We start from the raw sequence: 16517 nt of genomic DNA, 5'->3' as shown, positions 1-16517 counted from the left end.
TCGCATGAGGCTTTAGTAGTTATAAAGCTGGCAGATGCCTCAGTCAAGTGAGTTATTCCTGGGAAGGAAAAATGTGGATGCTCTTGGGAATGGACAGATGAGAAGAGAGGTTCCTGTAAGGGAAGTTCAGACTCAGTATAATGAAGCTATCTAGATGGAGAGGTAGAGGAATGAGGAAAAGGAAAGGTGGGTTTTGGCTATGTTGGGCTTGGGAAACCTTGTATATCCAAGGAGAATTCATTAAGAGGAAGGTGTAGAGATTACCGATACCTAATCGACTCTTTGATTCTCAATATTGGGTCTACCTAGCTTGAATGTGACTTTGTTTCCAATCTGAAAGTTCCAAAACTTTCAGAAAGTCTGCATGGTGGTTTGAAACTGTTTATGTGCTCCTGAAAATCATGTTTGTAAAGCTAATCCATTCCTGTGGGTGTAAACCTATTCTAAGTGCAGCCTTTGATTAAGTTACTTCAGTTAAGGCCTGCCCCATGGTGGGTCTTAGTCCTGTTACTGGAGTCCTTTATAAACAGATGAATGTGGAGAGAGAGCAGGAGAGAGCGAGAGAGAGCAAGCGAGTGAGCGATACATGGATGGAAGGAGGGAGGAAGGGAGGGAGGAAGGGAGGGAGGGAGGGAGGGAAGAAGAGAGGGAGGGAGGAAGAGAGAGAGAGAGGGAGAGAGAGATGACTTGATTGGACGTTTTTTTTCAGCCTTGAAACTGTAAGCTTGTAAGCTAATAAACTCCCAGTGTTAAAAGCCAACCCATTTTATGTATCTGTTCTCAGCAGCCTGGCATACTAAAGCAGTCTGTGGGACAGAACAAGCATTTGACACATGTCCAGTTTTGAAACATGGAAATCCTTTGGTAAAGGCTCTGATGGTGGGGGGAGTTCATGCAGGCAGGAGCAGCGTGCCACAGAATGCCCCATGACCATGTGTGCTAAGGACATACCTAGGCATAGGAAAGCTGTTCTAGCAGGTAAAATGTTGATTACACTGAGACTGTTAATCTCAAATTAAATTTAAGACAGTAATAAAACCCAACTCAACTAAGTAGTATCTTAAGACTTCACTTTCAAGGAGAATATAATATTTTAAAGTTCTCTAAATGTCTTAACTTCTCTGGTTCTGAGATAGAAACCTAGTTTCTTTTTTTGTTTTTAAATTAAACTTTTTAATAAAATTGTAGATTCACATGCAGGTGTAAGAAATAATACAGAGTGTCAGGTCCCAGAAAAAGTCTAACATATAGAAGGAATGTCTGATCCACGGGCTCTGCTGCTTATCTCATAAATACCAGGTGTGCCATAAACTAAGGGTTGAAGGCTGTTTCAGGAATCCCAGTCACAGTGGCACCTAGACTCCAGGGGCAGACAAGGCAAGATCAGATAGCCCCATAAAGATGAATGACCACAAACAAGCCAAAAGGGCTGCTTCCTCCACATAGATAATATAGTGCACATCAAAGAAGAGTAGTGTGTTAAAACCCTAGTAACCAGTCAGCAGAAACTGATAAGCACTCACCCAGTCGAGGCCCAGAACACACTCAGCAGGACTTTCCCCCCCAATACCCAACGTGGGTTTTTCCTTTAAAAAATGCTGCTCTCAGATAGAGGGCCGGAGCCATTTTTCCTTTCTCTCTTTTCTGATGGCTCCCACCCGCTTTCTTCTGCTTTCTTCCTCTAATAAACCTTAAATTCTCTACTTAAACCATGACTTGCTGCATTTGTGTGGATTCTTGAACAGCTCTGAACCTAACACAGAGAAGTTCCATGTATCCTTTATTCAGTTTTCCCCAATAGTAACATCTTACAAAACTATAAAACAATATTACACCCAGGATATTGACAAGGATACAATCCATTGATCTTACTCAGAATTTCCCACATTTACTTGTACTCATTTGTGTCTGTGTGTGTTTAGCTCTATGCATTTCATTATATGTGTAGGTTTGTGCATCCACCACCACATTCAGTATGTGGAATGGTTTCATCACCACAAGGATCCCTTCTGTTGACCTTTTAAAAACATACTAACTTCCTTCTCCTTTTGTTTTTTTTCATTTTTAGCTTGTGTTTTAATAATGATTTGAAAAGATGTTGAAATTTTTGTAGAAGGAGTTATGTGAAATCCATGGCTATTCATTTTAGGTGCCCCAGAGAGAGGCCAAGAGCAGGAAGTATTTCAGTAGGAGCAGTCTGGCCACAGTGCCACACTCCTGCACAGCACCCCTGGCGCAGTCCGTATGTGCTGCTGCAGCCACACTCAAGGTTCCCAGCTGTCTCATTTTGTTTGCTTAATTTGCTCCAGATTAATTTCTCAGGTGGGAGCTTGGGTCAATGTGTCTGTCCTCTGAGATGGAAAGACAATATTAACTCATATGAATCAAAGGAATAGGTTCTATTAGGGCAACTTGACAGGTTTTTAAAATCAAATTTACAAGTATACATACCCTTAGACTTAATAATTGAAGTTTAAGAACTTATACCCTTGTCTAATGATTTATTATTGGGCTATTTATTGGCTTTGCTCAATTTGCGGTTCTCCTCAGGGTTTTCTTCAGAGCAAGTTTGATGTCCTTGTTCCTTAGGCTATAGATGAGGGGGTTCAGCATGGGCACCACATGGGTATAAAACACTGAGAAGAACTTCCCCTGGTCCACAGAACCAACAGAAGAAGTCTTGAGATGTGTGAACAATCCAGAGCCATAGAAAAGAGCAACAGTTATTATGTGGGAGCCACAGGTGCTGAAAGCTTTGGACCAACCCTCAGCTGAGGAAATATGGAGGATACTGGAAAGGATCAAAGCATAAGAAATTAAAATAATGAAGCTGGATACTATGACAACTGAGCCCACAGTGATGGAATCCACCAGCTCATTGGCATAGGTGCAGCTGCAGGAGAGCTGGAGCAGGGGGAAAATGTCACACATATAGTGGTTGATGACGTTGGAATCACAAAAGGACAGTCTGACCATGTCCCCTGTGTGGACCATGGCACCAGCAAACCCCATCACGTATGAACTAAGCATCAGCAGGGAACAGACCTTAGGGGACATGGTGATGGTGTACAACAGGGGCTTACAGATGGCCATGTAGCGATCATAGGCCATGACTGTCAGCACATAGCACTCGGAATGGACAAAGAAACAAAAGAAAAATAGCTGAGCCATGCATCCTGCAAAGGAGATGATGTTCTTTTCTGACACAAAGCTCGTCAGTATTTTAGGGGTAAGGACAAAGGAGTGGCAGAGATCAATGAAAGACAAGTTGAAGATGAAAAAGTACATGGGATTGTGAAGGTGAGAATTCAGGCAAATGAGATTGATTAAGCTCAAATTCCCCATCACAGTGACCACATAGTTCATTAAGAAGAGGAAGAAGAGGGATAGCTGGAGGTCAGGTTGGTCTGTAAATCCCACCAGGATGAATTCAGTTACTAAAGAGTCATTTTCCATTGCTATTGTCTTCAGGGGTGTGATCTGTGAGGAAATGAGAGAAGAATGCCACTTTAGGAAGGGCCTTGGGATCCTTTGTTTCTAAAGTGAGGACTGTTGGGGCCTGGGGCAGCATTTTGGAAGCAGAGCCACAGCAACAATGACTCCCCCTTTTACCTTTCTTCTCTCATTTGAATTTTCCTTCCTTGTTTTTTAATTCCCTCACCTCTACTGGCATATGCAATCAAGGATATGTATCTAGTGTGAGCACCAAAATTCATGTCCACATTTGAAAGATAAGGAAATAATACCTTGAAGAAATGAATGGGATAGCCAAGTCCTGTGGCAAGGGTGCTAATGAGCGGGGGTGGTGGGGTGGGGGAGTTGGTGTGGGGATGGTTCTTGAGACCACTCCCTATGGAAATTCCTGAAGCTCTGAGACAGTGAAATCACTGCAATTCTCTGTACACACTGCTCAGCCGATTTTCTTCCTCCTACCTTTCCGGTACTCCATATCTGGTAAGGTGAAAGTGCTGAGGTTTTCCTCTAATGTCCTACATTCTTCCTGCACCTCCCCTTCATGCAGTCTCACCTCAAAATCAAGATGTATTGTTCAGAAAGGGTAGGGGACCTCCCCAGTCCTCTCTACTCCTGTAGCTGTGGAATGGAAAACGTCAGCAGAGGTGATTTTAGCCCTCTTTCTGCCTGGAAACCTCACTGCTGTTGGAGCTTCAGTGCACTTTCTCCTTCACTGTCCAGAAAGAGACAAAGGTTCTGATAATGGAAGATAATGAAATAGCACAAGTCTCAGTCTGAGAAGCTGGAATAGTTTTTAGAGGAAAAGACTGTGATTCTATGGCTTTGCCTAGAATGTATTCTTTGGTGCAAGGCAAATGCGTCAGCTTTATGTCTCCAAACATGAACTGGCTGATGTTGTGAATTTATCTTATTCTCTGTGGATCTCAGCAACTTGATTGGAGGCTTGGAAAATGAGCCTTTCATCTAGGAGTTTATACAAAGTTTGACCAAGCACTCAAGGGAAGAAATTACTGAGCCTGTGTGTACATCTTTGTCAACAAATGAGCAGTGGTTCCTTTGGGACTCGTTCTTCTCCAAGTAGCAGTTCAATTAGGAATTTTGATTCCTCTGTACAGGGAGGGAATAGCCTCCTTCATGTTCTAGAACCCATGTTCAATTCTGAGAGTCATTTGCCATTTGTAAAACTTTTCTATAATTCTCTGAGATTGGCATTATATCATAGCTTTAATATTATCCATCTTCTGGTGTCTTTCATATCCAAAGAGAAGCATAATAGAGAAATATTAATGGAATGGGCTCTGGAGCCAGACTGAAGGTGCTTGAATACAAACTCCTTCAACTACTACATGTGTGATTTGGGTCAAGTTATTTAATCTCTCCAAGCCTCTTCACCTCATCTACGTTACGGGCTTAATAATAGTTCCTACTGACTACAGTTGTTTTGAAGTGAAATGCCTGTAACCTCTAGACCAGTTAGAACACTACTTGGCATGTATTAAGCACTAAATAAGTTTTAGGTTTCCTTCTTCAATAACTTATCCTTTATTTGCTATCATCTTTTATTATTTATCCCCATATAGCATGGACTCTTGCCTAAGTTCACAATTCCGTTTGCTAGACAGCCCCACATAAATTGTCCAAAATTGAATTCAGCATTTCTTTGTGGTCCCAGAACTGTTTCCAATCTTGCCATCCTTTTCTAAGTTAAGGGTGCCAAACTTTACTCAGTTAGTTGATCCAGAAACAGATTGTCATCTGGGCTCCTCCTTCCCAGTCACCATCAGCATCTGGTGTTCACATTTTGCAAGGCTCTATCTCCTTAAAAATCTTCTGGCCCTTCCTCTTCCTTGTACTGTTTTTGATACAGCTTCCTTACCTCAGGCCTGGAAAACCCAAAATCTTAACCTGGGGTCCTATCATGACTCTTGTATTTTTTTTTATTGCCATGTAACAAACTGCTACAAACAGCGACTTAAAACAACACCCATTTATTATTGATAGGTCTGTAAATCAGAAGTCTGGTACTGTATGGTTGTGTTCTCTACTCAGGCTGAAATCAGGTGTTGGCAGGACTGTATTTCCTTCTGGAGGCTCTGGGGAAGAATCCCTTTCTAGAACTATTCACGTTGTTGTCAGAACAAGTTCTTGCAGTTCTGGGACTGAGACACACCTTCCTTGCTGGCTGTGGCAGGGGCTACTCTCAGCTTCTGCAAGTTGCCTGCTTACTCATCATACAGCCTCTTCCATCTTCAAATCCAGTATGGGCACATGGAATCCTTCATCTGCTCTGAATCTTTCTGCCTTCCCCTAATGTCGTCAGCCTGAGAAAACTCCCTGCTTTTAAAGGCCCAGCCAGATCATCTTCTTATAAGGTCAACTGTTACCATATAACACAACAAAGCAATGGAAGGGATGTTTCCTCAAATTCACTTGTTCTCCCCATACACAAGGGAGAGAATCATGGGGGTCATGTTTTAGAATTCTGCCTGCTTCATCCATCTTTTCTGAAATTTATTTTTCACACATTTTGTATAGAATTTTCTATACAAAATGAAATGTTCTCTTGCTTAAAACCCTTCAGTGTCTCCCTCAAACAGGTACAAACCCCTCAGCCTAGCACAGAAAACCCTAAGGAACTGCCCCCCAACTCCTGGCCACAGCCTTTCTCCTGTGTCTTTACTCCTTGCATTTTACTCTGTTTTAATACTCAAGAGTTCACAGTTCCTCTCACTCACTCTGATGGTTTCTTGGCTCCCTGCTCTTTCATCTGCCTGAAATGCCTTCCCTGTATACTCCACTTAGATATCTCTTACTCATTCTCCAAGACTCAGCCCATTGTCATTTCTGCTAGAACAACTATTCTGACTCTTCCCTGCCCCCATTCCTGGTGCCCGACGTACCTTCTCTCTATGCTGCTATCATTGCACTTTTGCACAATCGGTTTATCTCCATTACATTCAGGTTGTAAACGACTAGAAGGAAAGGATCCAGTTTTACTTACCTTCATCCATGGTGCCATGAACTGATTTTTTTATTGTTTTTAACTCCCCGTCTCTAAATAACAGGCATTTACTTCACTGTGAGGCCTGCCAGTTAACATTCAGTTTGGGAAATGGGAATTTAGTCTTTTTTCACCTCCCTCCACCAAAACCATACTTCCTATTCTCTTCATTCTCCCAGTGTGGTTGGTTGGTTCATTATTTATTTGTTTATTTATGGTTAGATTAGTGTTCAGTGTTTTCATGATTATGGGAGTGCAATTTTCTTGTGCATCAAAGTAGTATAAGTTGCTATGATTCTTTTTCATTTCTTGCAAAGTCTTTTGATTTCTCTACAATAAATAATGATCTTGATTTTTTGTTTGGTGGGTTTTTTATATACTTATATGAATTAATCCCAACACTCTCTATAGTTGTTAATATCACCTTTCAATACATACAAAAACTTTAGGTGTTTAAAAACAAATATACATAATCCAAACACAAAAAAAGTTTCTATCTTGCTCATGTAAAGTCCAAAATATGTTTTTTTGAATGATGGATAGCTTTCCTAAAAGTAATGAACTTAGACCCTGCTTTTCTCCCACTCGTAGCTCTGCCTTCAACTCATGCTCTTCTGCATCAGGCTGGCTGAAGAGGAGGCATCAGGAGAGATTGTGCGAGTGTAGTTTTGGGGGATGTGTAACTGAACACACTTAGTTTTTGCTTATAGTACATTGATTAGAACTCAGTCACATGGCTGTGCTGAACTGAAATGGATATTGGGAAATGTAGTCCAGTTTTGCAGCTAGGCGGAAGATAAAAACAAGTTGGTTGGACAGCTAGCCTGTCTTGACCACACTTTGTATGTCTGAAAATTTCTTTACTTTATACTTGCATGTGAATTATATGATAACATTCAGCATGTGAATTTCCAATTACTTCTTCTATTTCTGTTCTGGCACCTCCACACCCAAGTGTTGTCTGTTTCAGAGATCTCCAATTTTACATTCTCCACAGAATAAACTTCCAGTCTTCTGCTGGGTTGAGGGAGAAGCAGTTACCTCAAAGCACAGGTAGTAAGAGAATCTGGGGTTCTGACTACTTATTAAAGAAACTTTCAAGTAGCCCTCCTGTTGAGAGGTGGTCTGAGGCCACCAAATTGCTGAGTGTATGGGAGATGCTGTTGTGTAGGTCAGGATATTCACATCCACCACTGGTAGCTTAGAATTCACCTTTCTGGGGAGTACTGAGTCAATTCCTGATAACTCCTCTGCTTTCCAGCTTTCTGAAATTTTTTCCCATTCTTTCTTATACTGTTCATCTTTTCTCTTTGGTTTAATGTACAATACATCTCCCTCTTGACCTTTTAATGCCTCTGTTGTTATGTTAGTGGGAATTCAGAAGGAAAGATTAGTTAAATGCAGTTTCAATCCTACTAGCTTTCACCCAAAGTCCTCTGGCTGAATTTCTAAGGTGATATCTGGGAGTACACAGCCACCACATATTTATGTCTCTTGAAAAATAAAGCACCCATGTCCTGTTATGTCCCTGCTCAGAGAAGGGGCACTCTCTGTGAGGTTTAAACTCCACAAACAAGTTATTTGCTTATTTTAGGACTCATGCTGATTCATTTCATCCAATATACATCTCTAGAAGATTTTAGCCGCAAGCCACTCTAAACATAAAAAGGAATATGGTATAGACCCTACACCTACAATCTCTCTGTCTACCTAGAGAGAAACAAAGAAATTGAGAATTGTACAACTTATAGCTAATTAGCGGTAATCAGAGTGCTAAAATCTCTAATTTACTTTATTTAATCTCTACAACTGTCAGGGACAGGTATCTCAGTTTGCAGAAGGAACAAAGGATGAGATTAAGTTATTTTCTCAAAGTCACAATAACTTGTGGCAGTGCTAAGTTTGAAACAGAGATCTTTCTGTGTGTATGTGTGTTTACATTTCATTTAAAAGTATCAAAAATTTATAAACACTCCATACGCATCATGTAACAATTCCTCTTTCCAGCCTCCCCCATTGCCTAATAACCTCTAATCTACTTTCTGTCTTTACAAATTTGCCATTTCTAGACATTTCAAATAAATGAAATCATTCAGTGTTTGTTCTCATGTGTCTTGCTCATTTCACTCACCATCATATTTCAAAGGTTCATCCATGTTGCAGCATATTTCAGGACTTCATTTCTTCTTAGGGCTAATTAATATGCCACTTGTGTATATACCACATTCATTCATCTGTTGATGGATATATGTTTTGTTTCCACCTCTTGGCTACTGTGAATAATGCTGCTGTGCACATTGATGTGCAAATACCTGTTTGAATCTTCATTTTCAGTTTCTTTGGATATATACCTAGGAGTTGAACTGCCAAGTCATAATGTTTATTCTGTATTTAAGATTTTGAGGAACTGTAGTACTGCTTTCTACAGTGGCTGTACCATTTTACATTCCCAAAAACAATGCATGAGTGTTCCAATTTCTCTGCATCCTCTCCAAATGCTTGTTATTATTTTTTTAAATAAATAATAATCATCCTTCTGGGTGTGAAGTAGTAGCTCATGGTTTTAATTTGCATTTTCCTAATGGCTCATCATGTTAAGCATCATTTAGTGCACTTATTAGCCATTTGTATATCCTCTTTAGAAAACATCTGCCAAAATCCTTTGCCCATTTTTTAAAAATTCAATTTTATTGAGATTGTTCACATACTATACAGTCATCCAAAGTGCACCATCAGTTGCCATGATACCATCACACAGCTGTGCATCCATCACCACAATTTTTTTTCAATTTTTAGAACATTTTAATTACTCCAGAAGAGAAATAAAAACAAAAAAGAAAACGCAAATCCTCCCATACCCCTAACCACCCCCCTCCATTATTGACTTATAGTATTGGTATAGTACATTTGTTACTGTTAATATAAGAATGTTAAAATACTACTAATGGTATTACATAGCGTGCAATAGGTATATTTTTTCCCTATATACCCCTCTATTATTAACTTCTAGTTATATTGTCATACATTTGTTCTAGTTCATGAAGGAGATTTCTAATATTTGTACAGTTAATCATGGACGTTGTCCACCACAAGATTCACTGTTTTATACATTCCCGTCTTTTAACCTCCAACTTGCCTTCTGGTGACATACATGACTTTAAGCTTCCCCTTTCCACCATGTTCACACACCATTCAGATTCAGCACTGTTAGTTATTCTCACAGTAATGTGCTACTGTCACCTCTGTCCATTTCCAAACACTTAAATTCACCCTAGTTGAACATTCTGCTCATAATAAGCAACAGCTCCCCATTCTATAGCCTTGTTCTATATCCTGGTAACCTATATTTCATGTCTATGAGTTTACATATTATAATTAGTTCATATCAGTGGGACCATACAATATTTGTCCTTTTGTGTCTGACTTATTTCACTCAATGTAGTGCCCTCAAGGTTTCTTCATCAACTTGTTTTTTTTTAAGGACAATTTTGTTCACACAACATACATTCCATCCTAAGTAAACAATCGATGGTCCCCGGTATAATCATGCATTTATGTATTCACCAACATCACCAGTATCTATATAAGGACATCTCCATTTCTTCTACAAAGAAGGAGGAAGAGTCAAAGAAGATAGAGAGACAAAAGAAAAAGAAAGGAAAAAAAAATGACAGCGAAAAAGCAACAAAAGGAATGATAGAATTAAACTAAAGTACAATAAAAGAGTCAGACAACATCACCAATGCCAAGAGTCCCATACCCTTCCCTTATGTCCCCCACTTATAGGCATTTAGCTTTGGTATATTGCCTTTGTTATGCTAAAGGAAGCATAATACAGTGTTTCTGTTAGCTGTAGTCTCTAGTTTGCATTGATTGTATTTTTTCCCCAAACCCACCCCATTTTTAACATCTTGGAAGGTTGACATTCATTTGTTCCCCTTCATGAAAAAAACATATTTGTACATTTTATCACAATTGTTGAGCACTTTAGGTTTCACTGAGATATACAATCTCAGTCTTTATCTTTCCTCTTTTCTTCTGGTGTCCCATATGCTCGTAACCTTTCTCTTTCAACCATACTCACAGCCATCTTTGTTCAGTGTGCTTACATTGTTGTGCTACCATCACCCAAAATTGTGATCCATACTTCTCACTCCTGTCTTTTCCTATCTGTCTGTAGTGCTCCCTTTAGTATTTACATTAGAGCAGGTATCTTGTTCACAAACTCTCTCATTGTCTGTTTGTCAGAGAATATTTTAAACTCTCCTTCATATTTGAAGTACAGTTTTGCCAGATATAGGATTCTTGATTGGTGGTTTTTCTTTTCCAGTATCTTAAATATATCACCCCACTTCCTTCTTGCCTTCGTGGTTTCTGCTGAGAAATCTGCACATAGTCTTATCAAGCTTCCTTTGTGTGTGATGGATCGCTTTTCTCTTGCTGCTTTCAGGATTCTCTCTTTGTCTTTGACGTTTGATAATCTGAGTATTAAGTGTCTTGGTGTAGACCTGTTCACATCTGTTCTGTTTGGGGTATGCTGCGCTTCTTGGATCTGTAATTTTATGTCTTTCCTAAGAGACGGGAAATTTTCATTGATTATTTCCTCTATTATTACTTCTGCCCCTTTTCCCTTCTCTTCTCTTCTCTTTCTGGGACACTCATGACATGTACATTCATGCACTTCATGTTGTAACTCAATTCCCTGAGACGTTGCTCATATTTTTCCCTTCTTTTCCCTGTCTGTTCTTTTGTGTGTAGGGTTTCAACTGTCTTGTTCTCCAGTTCCTGAATGTTTTCTTCTGTCTCTTGAGATTTTCTGTTGTATGATTCCATTGTGTTTTTCATCTCTTGTGTCGTGCCTTTCATTTCCGTAGATTCTTTGCTAGTTGTTTTTTCAAACTTTTGATTTCTACCTTATGTTCACCCAGTGTTTTGTTTATATCCTTAATCTCTTTTGCCATATCTTCCCTGAGCTCGTTGACTTGGTTTTTCAATTGATTTATATATTTCTTTGAAAATCTTTAATAGATTTTTTTCATTAAAGTGAAACAGTATCTCAGCTGTATCTCAATTGAGGTGTAAGTTTGTTCCTTTAACTGGGCCATATCTTTGTTTTTCCTAGTGTAATTTGTAGTTTTCTGTTGTTTAGGCATCTGGTTTCCTTGGTTACCCCAATCAGATTTTCCCGGATTAGTACAGTTTTAGGTCTCAGAATGGGGCTATATTCAGTATCAAGTTTCCCTGAGGTTGTGTCTTAGCAGATTGACAGACTTCCCTATCAGGCCTCTAGCCACTGTGCTCTTCCTAACCTGCCCAGCAGGTCGTGCCTTTCAGCCTGTTGCAACTGCATGGTGTAAAGAGGTGTGGTCTCTTTAGTTCTCAGCTTAGGTTGTTTCTGTTTTGACTATTTTTCCCCTGCCCCTGGGGTCTGAGTTCTGAGGGGAAGGCAAGCACTAGAGCTGGGACCCACCTCCTTCCTCTTAGGGAAGATACACCCCCTAGGGAGTTATCTTCTGCATTTAAATTGCTCCTTTGTCTCTGTGACTCTGTTAACTCCACCCCTGTCTGGTTCAGAGCATTGTGAACTGAAAATGGCTGAGCCTTTCTCCACTGAGCCACTCAGGTTGAGAGAGAGAAAAAGGGCAAGAAAGCCCCTTTTCAGAGTCAGTCCATGGACCCCTGGTTTCACCCACTGGTCAGAGGGAGCACCCGGTCTTCTGTGCTCTCTTTCCCGGGGCACAAGCATTTTCTGGCTCTGTAAAGTGAATTGTCTCTGAAAGCCTCTGTATTTTTTAAAAATTATTTATTTTCCATCAGTCCCCCCTCCTCTCCACTGGGAATGACCTCAGGGCACTTTGTTGCTTGTTTGGGGTTTGTCTATGTCTTTAACTTGTATTCAGCAGTTCACATTTGTTAATTAAAAGCTCAGTTGGAGCTAGGTTGTGCTGTGTTCACTCGCTCTAGGAATGCTGCTTTCTCCCGCAACAAGATCTTGCAGCTCAGCCTGCTGTGGGTGAGGGGGCTTCTAGCATATTTCCACAGTTTTTACTTAAAGTTTTTATGCTGCGATCTCAGCCGTTCCACCCAGTCTAGGTTGGTATACAATTTGTGGACAGTCACAGTTGTCCCCCAGCAGTTGCTCCAGATTATTTACTAGTTGTTCCTGCTTGTTTATTAGTTGCTCCAGGGGACTGACTAAATTTCACACCTCTCTATGCTGCTGTCTTGCCCTTCCTTCCTTTGTCTGTTTTTAAGTAGGGTGTTCTTTATGTTGCTGAGTTGCAAAAATTCTTTATATATTCTAAATATTAAGCTCTTATTAGTAATATAATTTGCAACTATTTTCTCCCATTCTGTAAGTTGTCTTTTTGCTTCTTTATGATATCTTTGATGAAAAAAGACTTTAATGTTGATGGCGTACATTTTATCTATTTTTTTTTCTTCTGTTGCTCATGCTTTTGTTGTCATACCAAGGATCCATTGCCAAATCCAGGATTATATGTGTTTGCCCCTATGTTATATTCTAACAGTTTCATGGTTTTAGTTTTTATATTTAGGTCATTGCTCCATTTTGAGTTAATATTCATATATAGTGTGATTTTGCATTTGAATATCCAGTTGTCCAAACACTGTTTTTTGAAGAGACCATTCTTTCCCCATTGCATGTACTTGGCATCTTTGTTAGAAGTCCATTGGCCATAAATGTGTGGGTTTATTTCTGGGGTTTATTTTTGATTCCACTGGTCTATATGTCTGTCCTTATGCCAGTGCCACACATTTTTGATTAATATACCTTTGTAGTAAGTTTTGAAATTGGGGAGTATGAGTCCTTCAACTTTGTTTTTCTTTTTCAAAATTGTTTTGGCTGTTGTTCTAGTTTGCTAATGCTGCTGGAATGCAAAACACCAGAAATCGATTGGCTTTTATAAAGGGGGTTTATTTGGTTACACAGTTACAGTCTTAAGGCCATAAAGTGTCCGTCCACCAAGGGTACTGTATTAGTTAGGGTTCTCCTTGGAAACAGAATCAATGAGAGATGTCTCTTATTATCAAATTGTAAAAGTGACTCACGCAACTGCGGGAGCGCACGAGTCCAAATTCTGCAGAGCCGTCAACAAGCTGTCAACTCCAAGGAAGACGTCCGACGAACTCCTCGGGAAACGAACCGACAACTTTGACGAACTCCTCAGGAAACGAATCGGCGACTTTGAAGAACTCCTCAGGAAACGAACCGACAACTTTGACGAACTCCTCAGGAAATGAACTGGCAACTTCGACGAGCTCCCCAGGAAAAGCTTCACTGAGCAGCTGAAGAAGAAGTGAAGGTTCTCTAACCGTCCGGCTTATAAGCCTCCAACTGATCACCCGGACCAAATCCAGCCAATTGCATTCTCTCACTGTGGAAGCATGCCCCTTGATGAGTCATCAGTCAGCTGCAGTCAATTGACTGATGATCCGACAAACCAACCAGCCTCAAATAGCCTCACAGGAATCGTCAGGCCAGTGCCCACTTGACCAGACAGCTAGGCCACCTAGCCAAGTTGACACATGAACCCAACCATCACAGGTACCTTCACTGGAGGATTGTCAGTGGTGTCTGGAAAACCTCTGTTAGCTGGAAAGGCACGTGGCTTTCATCTGCTTGATCCCAGGTTCCATTTCAAAATGGCATTCTCCAAAATGTCTACATCAGCTTCCAACGGCCATCTTCAAAATGTCTGTCTCAGCTCCAGCTAGCTCTGAGCTCCTTCTGTTGGAGCTTATATAGTGCTCCAGTAAACTAAACAAGGCCCATGCTGAATGGGTGGGGCCACACCTCCATGGAAATTATCCAATCAGAATTATCACCTACAGTTGGGTGGGTCACATCTCCATGGACAATGAACCAATAGGTTCCAACCCAATCCACACTATTACATCTGGCCCCACAAGAATGCATTAAAGAATATGGCTTTTTCTGGGGGACATAAATATACAGACTAGTGGAGCTATTCAATGTCCCTTGCAATTCCATATGATTTGTGGATTGGCTTTTCCATTTCTGCAAAAGTGGGTGCTGGAATTTTGATAGGAATTGCATTGATCCTGTAGATAACTTTGGGTAGTATTGATATATTAACAATATTAATGCCTCTAATACATAAACACAGGATGTCTTGCCATTTCTTAAGGCTTCTTTAATTTCTTTCAGCAGTGTTTTATTTTTCGGTGTTCAAGTCCTTCACTTCCTTGGTTAAATTTGTTGCTATATATTTTATCCTTTTAGATGCTATGGTGGCTTTCAGCTATGCAGTCCAGAAAAAAACATGTTCTTAAACTTAATCCATGTGGGTATGAACTCATTGTAAATAGGACCTCTTTGAAAAGATTACTTCAGTTAAGGTGTGGCCCAACTGAATCAAGATGGGTCTTAATCCTATTACTGGAGCCCTTTATAAGCAGAATGAAATTCAGACACAGAGGAAAAATAGACACAGGGAGCAGCCAGAAGCTGGAGGCCAAAAGAACCAAGAAGCCAAGAGAGGCTGCCATATGCTTTGCCATGTGACAGAAAAGCCAAGACCAAGGATCTCTGGCAGCCAGCCCCAGAAAGCCACAGTCTTGTGGGAGAGAGCATTACCTCCATGATACTTTGATTTTGGACTTCTAGCCTAAAAATTGTGAGCAGATAAATTCCTGTTGTTTAAGCCAACCCATTGCATGTTATTTGCTTTAGCAGCCAGGAAACAAAAACAGATGCTATTTTAAATGGAATTGTTTTCTTCATTTCCTCTTTGGATTGTTCACTGCTTGTGTATAGAAACGTAATTGATTTTGTTTGTTTATCTTGTACCCTGCCACTTTGTTCAATTTGTTTATTAGTTCTAGTAGCTTTCTTGTGAGTTAATTTGGTTTTTCTCTATATAGGATCATGCCATATGCAAATGGAAATAGTTTTACTTATTGCTTTCCAATTTGGATATCTTTTATATCTTGCTTAATTGCTCTGGCTGTAACTTCTAGTACAATATTGAAGAGCAGTGGTGAAAGTGGGCATCCTTATCTTTTTCCTGATTTTAGTGGAAAAGCTGTGTATGATGTTAGCTGTAAGTTTTTCATAAAAAGCCTTTATAATGTTGATGAAGTTCCCTTCTATTCCTTGTTTTCTGTGTGTTTTAATCATGAAAGGTTGTTGAATTTTGTCAAAAGCCTTTCTGTATCATTGTGGCATTTTCCCTTCATTTTATTTATTTAGTGCATTACATTGATTGATGTTCATGTGTTGAACCATCCTTGCAATCCTGAGATAAATTCCATTTGTTCATGGTGTATATTTTTAAAAATATGTTATTGGATTTGATTTGCTAGGATATTGTTAAGGAATTTTGCATCTGTGTTCATAGGGGAAATTGGTCCATCATTTTCTTTTCTTGTGATGCCTTTATCTGGCTTTGTCATCAGGGCACTGCTGGCCCTAGAGAATGAATTAGGAAGTGTTCCCTCCTCTTGAATTTTTTGGAAGTGTTTGAGAAGGATTGTTGTTAATTCGTCTTTAAATGTTTGTTAGAATCACCAGTAAAGTCGTCTGGTCTTGGCATTTTCTTTAGTGGAGGTTTTTTATTATTGATTCAATCTCTGTGTTTGTTATAGGTCTGTTGAGGTTTTTCTATTTCTTCTTGAGACAATTTAGGGAATTTTTGTTTCTAGAAATTTGCCCATTTCATCTGGATAGCTACTAGGTTTGCCTACAGTTGTTCATAGTGTTCTCTTGTAATGCTTTTTTTTTCTACAAGGTCAGTAGTGATGTTGCCATTTTCATTTTTTATTTTAGTATTTGCATCTTTTCTCTTTTTTCTTTGTCAGTCTAGCTAAAGGTCTGTCAATTTTACTGATCATTTCAAAGAACTGTTAGTTTTGCTGATACTCTGTTTTGTTTTTCTGTTCTCTAATTCCTTTATCGCCACTCTAATTTTAATTATTTCCTTCCTTTTGCTAATCCTGGGTTTTCTTTGTTCCTCTCTTTCTAGTTCCTGAAGATGTGATGTTAGATTATTGATTTGAA

At 39.7% G+C, this 16517-nt stretch overlaps 1 protein-coding gene across 1 annotated transcript; it reads right to left on the bottom strand.

Annotated features, from left to right (window-relative positions):
* Nucleotides 1–2529: 2529 nt before the first annotated feature.
* LOC119537410 (olfactory receptor 143-like) lies at nucleotides 2530–6481 on the bottom strand. Its single transcript, XM_037839865.1, has 2 exons — nucleotides 6476–6481; nucleotides 2530–3480 (listed from the first exon to the last, which is right to left on the bottom strand). The coding sequence occupies exons 1-2, from the start codon at nucleotides 6479–6481 to the stop codon at nucleotides 2530–2532; spliced, it is 957 nt and encodes a 318-aa protein (XP_037695793.1).
* Between the last annotated feature and the right edge of the window lie 10036 nt (nucleotides 6482–16517).

The sequence above is a fragment of the Choloepus didactylus genome, chromosome 6 (assembly GCF_015220235.1).
Source record: "Choloepus didactylus isolate mChoDid1 chromosome 6, mChoDid1.pri, whole genome shotgun sequence".
NCBI lineage: Eukaryota > Metazoa > Chordata > Mammalia > Pilosa > Megalonychidae > Choloepus > Choloepus didactylus.
This window is presented reverse-complemented; position numbering and strand designations above follow the sequence as displayed.